Source organism: Lontra canadensis, unplaced genomic scaffold (assembly GCF_010015895.1).
Source record: "Lontra canadensis isolate GAN:19392208 unplaced genomic scaffold, GSC_riverotter_1.0 scaffold31, whole genome shotgun sequence".
Classification (NCBI taxonomy): Eukaryota; Metazoa; Chordata; class Mammalia; order Carnivora; family Mustelidae; genus Lontra; species Lontra canadensis.
Window position 1 is genome coordinate 4,294,679 of NW_022631025.1, and position 16,051 is coordinate 4,310,729.

At 48.5% G+C, this 16,051-nt stretch overlaps 1 protein-coding gene across 2 annotated transcripts in view; it reads left to right on the forward strand.

The window, feature by feature from the left end:
* ERMP1 (endoplasmic reticulum metallopeptidase 1) overlaps positions 1 to 16,051 on the forward strand; it is a 40,860-nt gene that overhangs the window by 5,910 nt on the left and 18,899 nt on the right. For both annotated transcript variants that reach the window (XM_032866487.1, XM_032866485.1), the window contains exons 3-8: positions 834 to 961; positions 1,580 to 1,685; positions 9,944 to 10,090; positions 10,962 to 11,054; positions 12,884 to 13,096; positions 14,108 to 14,328. In XM_032866487.1, coding sequence (XP_032722378.1) covers positions 834 to 961; positions 1,580 to 1,685; positions 9,944 to 10,090; positions 10,962 to 11,054; positions 12,884 to 13,096; positions 14,108 to 14,328 — 908 coding nt within the window. The remainder of the gene's footprint in view (positions 1 to 833; positions 962 to 1,579; positions 1,686 to 9,943; positions 10,091 to 10,961; positions 11,055 to 12,883; positions 13,097 to 14,107; positions 14,329 to 16,051) is intronic.

Here is a 16,051-nt window from a genome sequence, read left to right on the forward strand (position 1 = left end):
CCCCCCCCCCCCCCCCCCCCCCCCCCGTCAAAGTGGAGGGAGGCACAGCTTTGTGATTGCGGCAGGAAAGGCACAGAGGCCACGGGGATGACGCCAGAAGCCAGAGCACCAGACGTGAGGTTACTGTGGAGGACATGGCCCGAGGAGAGAGAATGGAGCAGATTGCCCCGGGGTGATGAGAATGCCACTTTTCAGTAGTAAGTGAGGTCCCTCCTGGCTGCTGATTGAACAGATGCGAGTCGAGTAATGTTCAGGGCGAGCGTGGTCCCACACAGGCCCGCAGGTCAACCAGACGACGGTCCCAGCCCTGTGGAGTGAGGCAGGGTGGGAGCTGACCGACAGCCATGCTTCTGGTCTTGCAGCCACGGCGGTGCTTTTTTTTGTGTGAAGTAGGCTCCACACCCAGCATGGAGCCCAGCGCAAGGCTAGAACTCATGACCCTGAGAGCAAAACCTGAGCTGAGATCAAGAGTTGGACACTCAACTGACTGAGCCACACTGTGGAGCTTTCTTGATGAGAAAAACCCATTTGTAGCCATGATGGTTCATCCTGTAAAAGGTTTTTTTTTTTTTTTATTTTTTTTTTTTTTTTTTTTTTTTTTAGTTTCAAAGATTTTATTTACTTAGAAGCGAGAGCATGAGCAGCAGGGGCAAAGGGAGAGGGAGAAGCAGACTCCCCACTGCGCAGGGAGCCTCATGCAGGGCTCGATCCCAGGACCCCGGGACTATGACCGGGGCTGAAGGCAGACGCTTAACCGACTAAGCCACCCGGGCGCTGCTTCATCCTCTAAGAGTTTTAAAATCTGAGGAGCAATCTCGTTTTCTGATTTAAAGGTGCCAGCGATGATGCCGTTAGCTGTGCAGTGATGCTGGAGGTCCTTCGTGTCTTTTCTGCGTCTTCAGAAGCCTTACATCATGCTGTCATATTTCTCTTTAATGGTGCTGAGGAAAATGTCCTACAGGTGAGATTTTACTCTTGGAGGTACTAGATTTGAGTAATAACAAAGAGTATAGTAATAATACTAACCCACACTTTGATTATTCATTTGTGTAGGTCACATAGTAGTATCACATAACAATAACGTTGTGCCCGGCAGTGCCTCAAAAACCCCACAGCCCCTGCAGACCCATGTGCAGCATTTGAGAACTCGCCACAGATCATCTTGTCAGTGTTTGATTCATAAAAGGGCTCTGTGAGGGCACAGTTAACCACCTCGGGGTTTCTGGGACCCTGGAGTTCCAGAGCTGTTTTGAGACCGGCACGCAGTGTGAACACCCGAGCACGAGGCTTGTCCTTTCTGCTCTGTCGCTGGCCCAGCCTCACGCTTGCTGACAGTGCTTGGCACTGCCCACGGGAATCAGGCTGCCTTCCGGGATGGTGACTTTCCACTCAGCAGATGCTCGCAGCCATCAGGCGCGGAGAAGCAGACACATGTCTTGAGATCCTACCTTCGAAAAAAAATATTTTCCCATTCTTCCCCTTATCAGCATACACACTCTGTCTTCAAAATAAGCAAAATAAAGACTTTGATAATTTAAGGTTGTTTAACCTATATTTGTTTTATTCCCTACTTATTCAGGCCAGTCATGGTTTCATAACTCAGCACCCCTGGGCCAGCCTGATTCGCGCATTTATTAACCTGGAGGCGGCGGGCGTGGGAGGGAAGGAGCTGGTGTTCCAAACAGGTATGTGAGCCTGTGTTTTACATTTTCCTATACTTGAATGCAGTTCTTATTTTTATGAAAGTGGAGGCTTCTCGGACTTAATCTCTCTGATGAAACAAACCTTTGTAAAGCATGGGATACTTTTGTTTGGTCGCTGTTGGCGGTTTTTTTTTTTTACATTTTTAAAAAAAATTTATTTTTTTAATTTTATTTTTTATAAACATATAATATATTTTTTTCCCCAGGGGTACAGGTCTGTGAATCGCCAGGTTTACACATTTCACTGCACTCACCATAGCACATACCCTCCCCAATGTCCATAATAACGCCACCCCTCTTTCCCAACCCCCCTCCCCCCCAGCAACCCTCAGTTTGTTTTGTGAGATTAAGAGTCACTTATGGTTTATCTCCCTCCCAATCCCATCTTGCTTCATTTACTCTTCTCCTACCCCCTTAACCCCCATGTTGCATCTCCTCTCCCTCATATCAGGGAGATCATATGATAGTTGTCTTTCTCCGATTGACTTATTTCGCTAAGCATGATACCCTCTAGTTCCATCCACGTTGTCACAAATGGCAAGATTTCATTTCTTTTGATGGCTGCATAGTATTCCATTGTGTATATATACCACATCTTCTTTATCCATTCGTCTGTTGATGGACATCTAGGTTCTTTCCATAGTTTGGCTATTGTAGACATTGCTGCTATAAACATTCGGGTGCATGTGCCCCTTCGGATCACTATGTTTGTATCTTTAGGGTAAATACCCAGCAGTGCAGTTGCTGGGTCATAGGATAGTTCTATTTTCAACATTTTGAGGAACCTCCATGCTGTTTTGCAGAGTGGTTGCACCAGCTTGCATTCCCACCAACAGTGTAGGAGGGTTCCCCTTTCTCCGCATCCTCGCCAGCATCTGTCATTTCCTGACTTGTTAATTTTAGCCATTCTGACTGGTATGAGGTGGTATCTCATTGTGATTTTGATTTGTATTTCCCCGCTGTTGGCGTTTTTAACAAGATGATGTAACAGCACCTGACACTTGCATTGCACTTATGCGCCAAGTGTTGTTCAGAGGATCGTCTGTGTGTTAAGTCACTTAGTCCTCGGAGCAGCCTCAAGGCTGAGTACTGTCACTTTGCGTGAGAAGACCAAGCCAGGAGACATCAGAATGTCCGTGAGGTCTCATAGTTGGTAAAAGTCATAGTGGGATGGAACCTAGGCGGCCCAGGCTCGCAGCCCTTGCTCGTAACCACGAACCAGATTGTCATATAGGCGGAGGACGTTGTTCTGTCTGTTACGGGTGATCACGATCTAAGTAATACTAAGTGACAACTGTTTCATGAGTTAAATGAGAAAATACGCTTCTGGTTAAGGGGCTTTAAGTCGATCATTGAATTAGTTTGAATCTCACAGAATTCAGTAATACTTCATCAGCCAGAGAAATATTTTTAATTTGACAGGTAAGCCTTCCGGAGGGTAACGAGATGATGGGGCATGAGGATAGTGCGCATTAAGTTAGTGAGGGTCATTTGTTGTGTTTTTCAACAGACTTCAAAGTTCTGGGCTTCCTAAACTCTCACGTGGGAAATTGCACACCATTTTCCCCAGTGTGTTAGAAATGTGCACAGTGTGTTTTAGCCAGACACACAGCATTTGGTATAAGTTCTGTAATGGGGGGCCTGAGATGGGCTAGAAGAAGTAAGCTGATAGGGGAGCTATTTAGTGCCCTGTACAGACCCGGTGTTGGGGGGGATGGGCTAAGCATGTCCTTATACATACCTTAAACAGCACAGTATTTTAATATTCTCCAACTTATTTTACACATTTACCCTTCAGAATGGGCAAATGTTTTATGTCAGCTGACCTCTGAGAATCCCAAGGTCCTGAGATGAGAAGAACATGTTCCTTTCCTTCTAACTCTCCGACCTTTCTGCTCGCTCTTACGCCTCACCTAACCTGTGGGAAGCTGGCGCAGACCTCTGTGGGGCTCAGTAGAGGCCACACTATTATCCGTGCCCTCCTGCTCTGGGGTTCAGTCAGGATAGGGGGGTTATGGGATGGAACAACCACCAGATCGAAAAGCAGCAAGAGGAAATTCTGCAAGCAGAGCTGATGCCATGTCTGTCCTCCAGCGAAAATGCCAGGGTCTCGCGCGGGCCCGAGCGTGTCTGTGCGTCTTCCCTCCTGGGGGAGTGCTTTGTGTGAAGTGCTCAGTACGGTCCGCCGTGGACTCCTAGGACCCAGATCAAAACCAGTCCCGAGGGACGCCTGGGGGGCTCAGTGGGTTAAACCGCTGCCTTCGGCTCAGGTCATGATCCCACGGTCCTGGGATCAAGTCCCACGTCAGGCTCCTTGCTCAGTAGGGAGCCTGCTTCTCTCTCTGCCTCTGCCTGCTGCTCTGCCTGCTTGTGCTCTCTCTCTCTCTCTGACAAATAAATAAATAAATAAATTAAAAACAAAAAAAAAAAACCAGTCCTGAGGTGTAGCCTGTACCTCTCCTGAATTTATTCTGTGCATCTATATGAACACGCACGTGTTCTGTGCTTGTATAGAAGTGAATTTTACACGTGTGTAGTCCAGAGATGTTAAAACACATTTCCCTCGGGTCAGTTAGCTCTAGATCCAAGTTAATGTCTTCATTTACATTTATCGAGTACCCACTTCTGCTGGGTGTGACTAGCCTACAGCCCATGATCTTTTTACTAAGTGTGGGTAGTTTTACATAAATGTTACACACCTGCATGCATGTTAGATGTGTTACCTGGAAAGATGCAGACAGACTACAGTAACGGTCCCTGCTGGTTGGTGAGTGTCACCAGGTGGAGCGGGGGTAGGTGTCCCTGGGGCAGAGGAAGGGGCTAAATGTGAAAAGCCACCTTGAACTCTCCATTGCTTCATGAATTTAAAACCAGAATTGTCATTACTGCTTTACTTACACTCTTTTTACTTCTCTGTATTGTTTACATTTTGCATTGCATTTGATGATGTCAATAATGAAAGCAAAGAATAGAGTTGTTACTAATTAGCAATATACAGTTTCCCCTTGGACAACGCAGGGGTTGGGGCGCTGATCCCCTGAATGGTTGAAAGTCTGTGTGTAACTTTTTTTTTTTTAAGATTTTTAAGATTGATTTATTTGACAGAGATCTCAAGTAGGCAAAGAGGCAGGCAGAGAGAGAGAGAGAGAGAGAGGAGAAAGCAGTCTCCCCACCGAGCAGAGAGCCCGATGCGGGGCTCGATCCCAGGACCCTGGGATCTTGGCCTGAGCCAAAGGCAGAGGCTTTAACCCACTGAGCCACCCAGGTGCCCTGTGTGTAACTCTTGATTCCCCAAAAACCGAACTACTGGTCTACCATACACTGGAAGCCTTACTGATAATGAGCAGTCGGTCAACACACATTTGTATGTTGGATGTATTGTATGTTGTAACCTTTAACAGAGTGAGCTAGAGAAAAGACAATGTTCTTAGGAAAATCATAAGAGAAAATATACTTCCAGTATTACACATATTTATTGAAAAACACCTGCATGGCAGTGGATCGGCACAGTTCAAACCCGTGTTGTTCTAAGGGTTAACTGTACATACAGTTCAAACGTTTCACTCATTTGAAAATAAAATCCTCATGCTTCAGAATTAATTTTTTCGGGAGGGCATCCTGCAGAAGATTTGGAGAGAATGTGTCCCCCTTTTCTGAGTTTTTACTCCATGTTTTCCTAGGTTTTGGTAGCCTCTTCCTGCAGCTGAACGGCATACGGGACAGCTTCCCTGGCTTGTTCTGATGTTCCAGCACCTTCCTCAGGCTCTCCCTTCACTGTGCCACTGCCCCCTAAAGCTTGGCTTCCTTGCGGGGAGGGCTTTCCAAGTCAGCGCGGCTTCCACTTGTGACTGCAGGGGGATAAAGCCTCTGGGGTGTGGAGTCCTGCTAGGTTGGCCTGTCCTCAGTTTTGTAAACAGGCACTTGTCCTGTTCTGGAAACGTCTTGGTTAAAGCCATTAGTACTCACTCGTGTTCCATTGTCCCTTCAGAGAGAAACATTCACTCGGGGAGTTTTCACTGACTGGAATAATCATTACCACCTGATTCTAAAAAGGGCCAGGATGCAGGAAAGAATGACTGACTTTATCAGACTGGCGATCTATGTCATGACCCAGTAAGGCTGCTTGAATCGTTTTAAGGTGTTGTAAAATCCATTATTTTAAAATATAATCAGATTAAACCAGTAATAAATGTCCCCTGTGAAAAACTCAGGTACTACCAACCTTGAGTAGAAGCCCCAAAGCAAAGGGGTCACAGAATCCTTCTTTCATCTTATGAAAAATGTGCCCCATGTCCTGCCCCAGAGCAAACCAGTGTGATGGTTTAGTCCCTGCTCTTCTAGAATTTTTTCTGTACACTCACATTGACAGAGTGAGTTAATATGTATTACAAGATGTGATCCTGCTCTATTTACTGTTTTGTAACCTGCTTGAGATCACATTCATTTAAAACAGAATACAGCTTTAGTGAGGTGTAAGCCACATACCGTGTAATTCACCCATTTGAAGTAAAACTCAGTGGTTTTTAGATCTGTTCATGGCATCGAGTGGCCATCACTGCATCAATTCTAGAATCTTCTTATCATCCCAAAGAGAAGCCACACACTCACTAGTCTGTTTTTTTTTTCAATATATAGGATGTTTTCTAAAGTTCATCCATACGTGGTAGCACATGTGAGCACTTCCTTCTCCTTGTGACTGAATCATGTTCCGCTGTACGGGTAGAGTGCGTTTTGTTGGTGGGTTTCTCAGTTGATGGACATTAGGATTGATTTCTGCTTCCAGGCTCTTGGGAATACTGTTGCTGTGGGCATTTGTGTGCAAGTCTGTGTGTGGACATATGTTTTCCTTTCTTTTGGGTGGATACCTAGGTCATATGGTAAATTTATGTTTAACTTTTTAAGAAACTGCCAAACAAAGTAGTCAAGCTTTATTTCAGAAGAAATATAAATTCAGATAGTAGTAAATTTAAATTGTATTTATTTTTTTAGTGAATTTTTTAGACTTTAGATTTGCAGAAAGTAAGTAGAATGATAATGCCCAGTGCTGGTGGGGCGGGCAGTGTTGGACAGTGATGGGGGAGTGTAGACTGATGCCATTTTGGCACAATTTGGCAATAGGTACCACTTTAAAAAAATGTGTGCAGACCCTTCTGTCCGACAAGGCCACTTGCAGGAATTTATCCTGTAGAAATAACTGCACATGGACACATTAATCCAAGTACTGCATAGTCTTCTTGGCTTTTTGTTTTGTTTTGTTTAAAGATTTTATTTATTTATTCGACAGACAAAGATCACAAGTAGGCAGAGAGAGGAGGAAGCAGGCTGCCTGCGGAGCAGAGAGCCTGATGCGGGGCTTGATCCCGGGACCCTGGTATCATGACCTAAGCCGAAAGCAGAGGCTTTAACCTACCGAGCCACCCAGGTGCCCCTCGGCTTTTTTTTTTTTAAATAAAGATTTTATTTATTTATTTGACAGAGATCACAGGTAGAGAGGCAGGCAAAGGTGGGGTAGGGGAAGCAGGCTCCCCGCTGAGCAGAGAGCCCAACGAGGGGCTTGATCCCAGGACTCTGAGATCATGACCTGAGCTGAAAGGCAGAGGCCCAACCCACTGAGCCACCCAGACGCCCCTTCTTGGCTTTTTATAAGAGCAAACAATTGCAACTGCCTCCCAGGTCTACGCACAGGAGACTGGTTATGTTCATGGTGACGTAAACATTTTCCCCCCGTCCGGACAATTGCTTATTTCTCTGGTGCCAGCTATTGCGGTGTTCCCCAGGCGTGGAATTCCTTGTCTTACCTGGCTCCTGTAGCACCTGCACAGGCTCCAGCCAGATCACACACCCTTGCAGGCAACCTTGAACCAGTCACACAACTGCTCCTGCTAGTTCCTCATCTGTAACGTTGGGAGAGTGTCAGTAGCCACCTGTCAAGATTAGTAACCACCGAGTAAAACCCTCACTTCTGTAATTCTTCATCTAAGGGCCCCCTTTGCCTTGTTTGTACGGTGGGGAGTAGCTCACTCAGGAGCTGACTGACTTGCCTAGCCCGGTCTCTCCAGACTTCCTTTTTGTACCAAAGCTTGACCTGTAGGCCTCAGCGGGTGATCAGTGAGAGGCTGGAGCCGGGCTGCGGTGCCGACACGCAGGAGTTGGCTCTCCAGGGCTTTAAAGGGCAGGCAGTGGACATTTAAAACTGTATATTTCTTACCTGCCGATGGGTCTTACTTTCCCTTCCTTCCTTCCTTCCTTCCTTTCCTTCCTTCCTTTCTTTTTTAAGATATTATTTATTTGAGAGGGAGAGCACGTGCATAAGTAGGGTGGGAGGAGCAGAGGCAGACTCCCCGCTGAGCAGGGAGCCCTATGTGGGCTCGATCCTGGGACCTCTGGATCGTGACCTGAGCCACCAACTGAGCCACCCAGGTGCCCAGGTCTTGACCTTTTTCATACGTGTTGACATTGTAAGTGTCTTTGTTTCATTTTTTCATTGTAAAAGAAAAGCACACAGCTCTGGGTGTTCAGCCTGATGAATTTTTACGACAATATAATCCTATAACCAGAACCCAGATGAAGACTGAGAGTATTGTCTGCACTCCGGATCCACCCCTCTGACCCTTCCCAGCCTTTCTCCTGTGAAAGATTACTGCTGTCTGGACTTAGGTCTTGACAGATTTAATTTTGCTTGTGTTTGAACTTTCTTTCTTTCTTTCTTTTTTTTTTTTTTTAAAGATTTTATTTATTTATTTGACACACGCAGAGAGAAAGAGGGGGAAGCAGGCTCCCCGCTATATATACACACACACCACACACACACACATAGAAAAGATAATGTTTTCCAACTGAGTTGAGCTTATTCTAGCAATACAAGATGATTTTTTTCCCTCCTAAGTTCCAGGGGTTTAGCAGATGATTCAATATTTGTGTGTATTTCAAAATGATCGCCACAGTAGGTCTAGTTAACATCGTCATCAGTCACAAAGTATTTTTTCTCATGATGAGAGCTTTTAAGACCTACTCTTCTAGCAGTGCTGCAGTATTTGGTACAGTGTTATTAACAGTCACCATGCTGTACCTTGCATCCCCAGGACTTATTTTATTTATCTATTTATTTATTTATTTACTTATAAATAAAGATTTCAGTATTAAGTAGTCTCTGCCCCTCTGTGGGGCTCGAACTTAGAGCTGCCTGCTCCATCACAGGAGCCAGCCAGGCGCCCCAGACTGACTGAGCTGTTGACTGCAAGTTCGTCCCTTTCAACTGCCTTCACCCATGTCAGCGCGCCCCGCCCCCACCCCCGCACTAGCCTGCTCCTCTGGCAGCTGTCAGTCTGTCTCTGTATCTCTGAGTTGGGATTATTGTTTTCTTTTGTTTAGATTTTATATTTGGGTGAGATCATATGGTATTTCTTTTTCTCTGTAGGACTTATTTAGCATAATGTGCTCAAGGTCTATCCATGCTGTTGCAAATGACAAGATTTCCTCCTCTTAACGGCTGAATAATATTCCATCTTGTACACACAACTGTATGTTTGTAAGACAATTGAAGATGTAAAGGTGAAAAGAGTTGCCTTAGGATGATGGACTTTTGGGTAGTTCTTCATTTTTAATCTTAAAGTTTTATGAAGTGCTATTATTTTGTAATTAAAAATAATTTTGTTTTCTGACAAGTGATTCCTCATTTTTTTTTTTTAAAGATTTTATTTGTTTATTTGACAGAGATCACAAGTAGGCAGAGAGGCAGGCAGAGAGAAAGGGGGAAACAGGCTCCCCGCTGAGCAGAGACCCCCCCCCCCGATGCAGGGCTCCATCCCAGGACCCTGAGATCCTGAGCAGAGGCTTAACCCACTGAGCCACCCAGGTGCCCCATAATTCCTCATTCTTTTTTTTTTTTTTAAGATTTTATTTATTTATTTGACAGATCACAAATAGGCAGAGAGGCAGGCAGAGACAGAGGAAGCAGGCTCCCTGCTGAGCAGAGAGCCCGATGCGGGGCTCGATCCCAGGACCCTGGGATCATGACCTGAGCCGAAGGCAGAGGCTTAACCCACTGAGCCACCCAGGCGCCCCTAATTCCTCATTCTTAAAGTTAATATACACCTAATCAAACAAATGTTAGAAAACACAGGAAACAATGTGAAGAGACTGCTCTGGGTCTGTGTCCCCAGGCCACAGCAGCAACTGTGTGTGGTGTGTTAAGAATATGACCACGTCACCTTGTGCTGTGTTCTCCTGTTTCCTTCTAGGTCCTGAGAACCCATGGCTGGTCCAGGCCTATGTTTCCGCCGCTAAACACCCGTTTGCTTCCGTGGTGGCTCAGGAGGTCTTCCAGAGTGGAATCATTCCTTCAGATACCGACTTCCGCATCTACAGGGATTTTGGGAACATTCCAGGTATTTTTTGCACTACCGTGGGCTTTAGCCCAGTGGCGATTGAGTAGAAGCAGGTTTTACTTTTTTGCAGGATTGTGAGCCAACAGTGTATCCTGAGAGTGCATTCCGTTGTGAGAGCTGTGTATTCTGAGTCACTGAAACTGATTTCCGGATATTTTCTGGTTTAAATCAAATGCTTGCCTTTTCTAGAACCTGTCGTCTTTCCCCACACAGTGGCAGGACGGGGGACAGCTGGTTAGCACTTAGGCTCCCCGCAGTGGTGGCCGGAGATCCTGGAGGGTCTATGGCTTTGTCGTTGCCTGCCTTGGCTAGCTCCCGTGGCGGCTTGTACAGCTGATGTGAAGTTAGAGTTTGGCTCTGGCCCAGCACGGGTGTAGACAGCGGAGTTCTCTGGCCTCCTGAGCTGTATGCCCCCCGCCCCTCGCTGTGTGACTTGTGAGGTCTCCCTGGTATGTGTACTTCCCTGGTTATTTTGTGTCGCAGCTCTAGACACTGTCAGACATTCATGAACAGGATGGCGATGGTGCCACTGCTTTGACATTTTGTTGTTTAGGAATTTAATATGTTAAACGGGCTTAAAGGTTTTTTAAAAATTTTTAATTTTTTATTAACATATAATGTATTATGAGCCCCAGGGGTACAGGTCTGTGAATCGCCAGGTTTACGCACTTCACAGCACTCACCATAGCACATACCCTCCCCCTTGTCCATAACCAGCCACCCTCTCCCTCCCCTCTCCCCGTGGCAACCCTCAGTTCGTTTTGTGAGATTAAGAGGCTCTTATGGTTTGTCTCCCTCCCGATCCCATCTTGTTTCTTTTAGAAAGGTGGTTCTTTAGAGCAAAATGACGCTTTTTTTCTGTGTGTCTTAGGAATTGACTTAGCTTTTATCGAGAACGGATACATTTATCACACCAAGTATGACACCGCAGACAGAATTCTAACAGATTCCATTCAGAGAGCAGGTTGGTATTCAAACGTAGACTCTTGGTCTGTGGTAAGATGGAGTCTCAGGGCTGACCTACAAACCTACAAATTCCCTGTGGACTGTGCATTAGGGACGCAGTGTGCGGTGTGCATGAGCTGGGTGGGCTTTGGAGTCTGATGAGGGCTCGGATTTTAGCCTTGAAGTCTAGGTTAGCCGTTAAGAATGTAGGACTGTTGATTGTGGGGCACTGGGAAGAGAGCGGGCCCAGGGTGAACGTGGTGTGGCTGAGCGATGAGCGCGTATGGAACGGAAGTCAGATGGCAGAGGGGGCTCTGGGCATGTTGGGGCAGCGTGCCTGGCTGCAGGAAGTTATGTTGGTCCATCTTGGGTGGTGAGGGCAGGTGAGTGGGTTACAAAACAGGTGTCAGCACAACACCAGGGCTGGGGCTTAACATGCTTTCCAGAGAAGTCTGGACTGGTCAGGAGAGGGGAGTCTGGTGGGGAACCCTAATGACAGAGTTGATAGGATTTGGTGCCACGCAGAAGAGAAGGGTGCTCCAGGAAGAGCAGAGTATGGGCATGTGCGTGTGTGCATATGTGTGTGCATAGGTGTGTGTGTGTGTGTGTGTGTGTGTGGATTGTTGGTGAGTGGTGTCAGGCTGCAGTCTGGGTGGGACGTGTACAGGAGCTGACCAGGTGGCCGGCGGCAGACCCGGCTGTGAAGCCTAAGTCCCAGCTGGCTGGGGAAAGGCGGTGCCATTGACCTTGATGGGGACGTGGGAAGGTGACCTCACCCAGAGCAGTCATGGAGAGGGGAAGGAGGCCATCAGCTCTGTCAGACATGGATGGAGGGGTCTGTGAACCAGCCGGCTGGAAGGACCCACTAGGAATACGGGTTTGGGAATCAGAGGCATTGAGAAATCCACAGAAGCATGGGGGAGGGAATGCACTTTGGGAGAGTGAAGCAGAGGCAGGGGACTCAGCCTGAACTTTTGGGGAAAACACATTTGGAGGCTGGTGGGGAAGCCAGGGACAGAAGTGGCACGACAAGGCAGTGTGGCATCTCCGGAGAAGCCAAGAAAGTCAGGGGTGGTATGAACACGGGAGAACCGCCTGTGGCTCATGTCTTCCTCCTCCTGCGTTCAGGTTCAGGCTCGGTTGTTCCATGTGTGCCGAGCTCTGCCCACCAGCGGCTTTACCGCTCCCCGGCTTTGTGGCCAAGGACTCCTGAGTCAGACTTGTGTTATGTTGTGTTTGGAAAGTCCCCTCAGGGCTTCCCCCTCCGCGGCTCTGGCTCACGGGATGTCTCTCCCGTTGAGCTCGCTCCCGTTCCCAGGCCCTGAACAGCACGGAGTGCTTTTATGGGAGCATCTAGACAGAAGTGCCTCCCTCACTTCTTAACTCCATTGGCCGCCCAGGTGTGGTCCCCGGGGGCCTCTGCTCCCCATCTGTATTCCTGTTTTAAGTTGAGATAGAATTGACATTCCTTATTCTTAACCTACGTGCCATAGTGTGTTTGGTGTCTGTGACCTTCCTGAGGGCCTTTTGTCTCTTGGCTCAGCGCTGGCTTTCTGGTATCTGGAGCAGTACTTAAGGTCCATGTTAAATGACTAGACTAAGAAACAGCCGTTGGGTTTGTCAGTAGCGAGGAAAGGATGCGTCAGAGAACAGTTCCCGTGCAAGGGAGAGGGGGAAGGCCAGCGGGCCGAGCGTGTGCGTGGAGAGGACACAGAGTGGGCGCCCAGACCTTTGAGACCTTTGGTGAGAACGGTGGGGTAGCGGTGTGGAAAGCTCTTCCTGTTTGCGGCCGTCCTTGCACTGCCCGTGGTCTGTTCACACACTTGTCTTTCTCTTCTTTACTAACAGGTGACAACATTTTAGCAGTTCTTAAATACTTAGCTACATCGGATATGTTGCCTTCTTCCTCTAAGTATCGACATGGAAACATGGTCTTCTTTGACGTGCTCGGCCTGTTTGTCATTGCCTACCCCTCCCGCGTCGGCACCATCATTAACTGCATGGTGGTGATGGCTGTCGTGTTGTACCTGGGCAAAAAGTTGTTGCAGCCCAAGCACAAGAGTGAGTATTTTCCTCTCAAACCACAGTGCTGGCCTGGGAATGAGACCCTGCCCGCAGTTTTTCTGGTCCGTTTACCTCCGTTCAGGGATTCCAAAATCCTAAACATAACCTCTGATTTATAGCGTAAGAGATTTTTTTTTTTTAAGATTTTTATTTATTTATTTGTCAGAGAGAGTGAGTACATGCAGACAGAGTGGCAGGCAGAGGCAGAGGGAGAAGCAGGCTCCCTGATGAGCAAGGAGCCCGATGTGGGACTTGATCCCAGGACGCTGGGATCATGACCTGAGCTGAAGGCAGCCGCTTAACCAACTGAGCCACCCAGGCATCCCGCGTAAGAGATTTTTTAGCGAATCTCAGATGAAATCTCAGATGAAGGCGCTGGCTGCACTTCTGGTGTTGGCGCAGCAGGGACCTTTGTGCTCGTGCCTCAGACACGGCAGCACGTGGGAGCTCCCGGGAAGGTTCGTGCACGTGACCGTTAGTGGAAATTCCCATGAAGCAGGCTGGTGCGCACTAGAGAGTGGTGCTCAGGGCTCCGTCCTGACGTCTGCCCCAACCGCTCCGGTTGGATTGGTTTCTTTCTGCTCGGCACGTTTCGTGGTCCAGGCTGCTGGGTGGTCTTCCAGGGGCAGAGGCACGGTGGCGGACCCCTCCGGGGGCTTTGCCGCACTGCTCCTCCTGCATCAGCTGCCCAGCCGCGTTCGGTATGGAACTTGACCTTCCGTTCTGGCCAGTATTTCGATACGCCGAGCATCCCTGAGGTGCCGAAGATGGAAGCTGACCTGCGGGACTCACGGCTCTGAGTTCCTGCTGCCACAGACTCTCGGCGAATGTTGCTTATGTATTATTTGTCGTTCATGTTTTTAACAAACCTGACCTCTGGGACTTTCTGTACGTTGCAGTGACAGCGGTGAATTTCTCGTTTCACCATTAACCCCCGTAACTCCGCCGGCTGGCCGTGAGGTTGATTTGGCAGCCGGTGACGTCCACCTTGTGTTTTGTCTGCATTAGCTGACGCCTACAGGAGGGACTTCTTCTGCGCGCTCGGCATCACGCTGATAAGCTGGTTCACGAGCCTGGTCACTGCGCTCATCCTGGCGGTGTTCGTCTCTCTGACTGGACAGTCCCTGTCGTGGTACAGCCACTTCTATGTCTCCGTCTGTCTGTACGGAACCGCAGCCGTGGCCAAAATCATACTCATACACACCCTCGCAAAAAAATTCTATTATGTGGTAAGTGTGAGGCACGTTTCTTGATTTCTTTCTGCTGCCTTCCAGGATCGAAGACAAACTCAAGTGGGATTCGTTGTGTTTGGCTTTCGGTGTGAGCAGACATGGTTTGGCACAGTTGTAGAAAACTGTGTCCCAGAACCACTTTTAGTTTCTGGAAGGCTCCTTTGGAGGCTTTTGAGGCTTCCAATGCTGCAGCAAAGCTCTGTTTGGGTGGTTGTCGCCGTCTCTGCTGTCTGCTCTGGTGGGTCACTCGCTGCCCTCCCTGGGATGACCCTGCGAGGGCAGGGCCAGGACGCCTGCTGTCCCCCATGCTCGGGCAGCCCTGGCACGTGGCACGGACACACAGGAGCCCTTCGAGCCACACCAAGACTTTTTTCTCCAGTGGCCTTCCCTTTCCTTAGCCTGTGTGGTGTCAGTGTAGACTCAGACAGCATCAGCTGTGGCGTGGGCCTGGGAGACACTGCTTGGGAAGCACAGGCGAGAGGACAGAGGGTTCTGGAACGATTGGTGCTGACATAGGGTTTCTGCTGTATATATATGTTTGATAAACATCAAAGTAGAAATTGTGGTTACAGAGTAACCGGAGTCATAGTAAACTTCAGTGACAGAGTGACCTGTGGTTTCTAAAGATTTTCTAAGTGACTAAAGGAAAATCTTAGTTTCATAACTTATTTTCAAGACAGCCAATGCACACCTGTTTTTTGTTTGCCCTGCTAGGAGTTAGCATGGGCACACAGGTAGTGGTGATCCAGATCTTTCCATGAGGATCTCTGGTGCCTGAACCTCGGTGTCTGTTTCAGTTCATGTCAGGATGTGCTCTGAGGAGTGCTTCCTTGTTAAAAGGCCTAGTGGAGGAAGGTTCTTTGCAGTTGGCCATCTGTTTCTGGATGGGCTGATATTTGTATCTTAGTGGCTTCAGTACCTAAAAGGAATCTGCTGTGGGGCTCAAGCTCACATGCTCATTCTTACTACAACAGTGTGTTAGAGCGTGGGGGTGCTGTGTGGCAGGGGAGCGGAGGACAGAAATGCCCATTAGTAATGTTCCAGTGACTTTGACTAGTTTTGGATGCCTGATCCTAAAATTTAGGGCCGAACACGGCGCAGGAGGGATGTGTATAGAGTGCCAGCTGGGCCTGGCACCGTGCTGGGCGGGTGGTCCCGGGACTGGTCAGGGCGTGCTCTCTGTCTTTGAGGGGCTTCGTCTGGGGCTTCGACACACGGGGCAGAGTGGGGAGAGCGGCGGGTTCGCAGTGCTTCGGGACTGCAGGATGCGGAGGTCAGGAAAGCTTGGTGAGGGAGGCGGGGCCTCTGGAACTGGGTTTGTGACTCACAGACAGAGAGTAGGTTGTCAGGTGGTCAGAGGTGGGGAGAGCACAAGCCCAGAAACAGGTCAGTGTGGTGAAGGTGAGGCTGATGACAGCCCGGTAACCGGACAGGCAGGCCAGTGGGGGGCTGCAGGCGGCCTCGGAGATGGAGGGAGGCCGCCGGTAACCATTTCTGAGCAGGACGATGAGCTGACCTGGGGGACATGAGCGGTGGGAGATGGGTGGGGGGCAACGTGGGGAGAGGGGGACCCGGTCTCGGGGGCGTCTGTGTGACCTCCGGCCACAGTGTGGGGGTTTAAGGTATGGTTGGCAGTTCTGAGACCTGTTTTCGAACAGCTGAGTGGTACTTGGCTTCAAGTAGAGTCTGAGAATTACTTCCTTTTCCATTATTTTTCAAG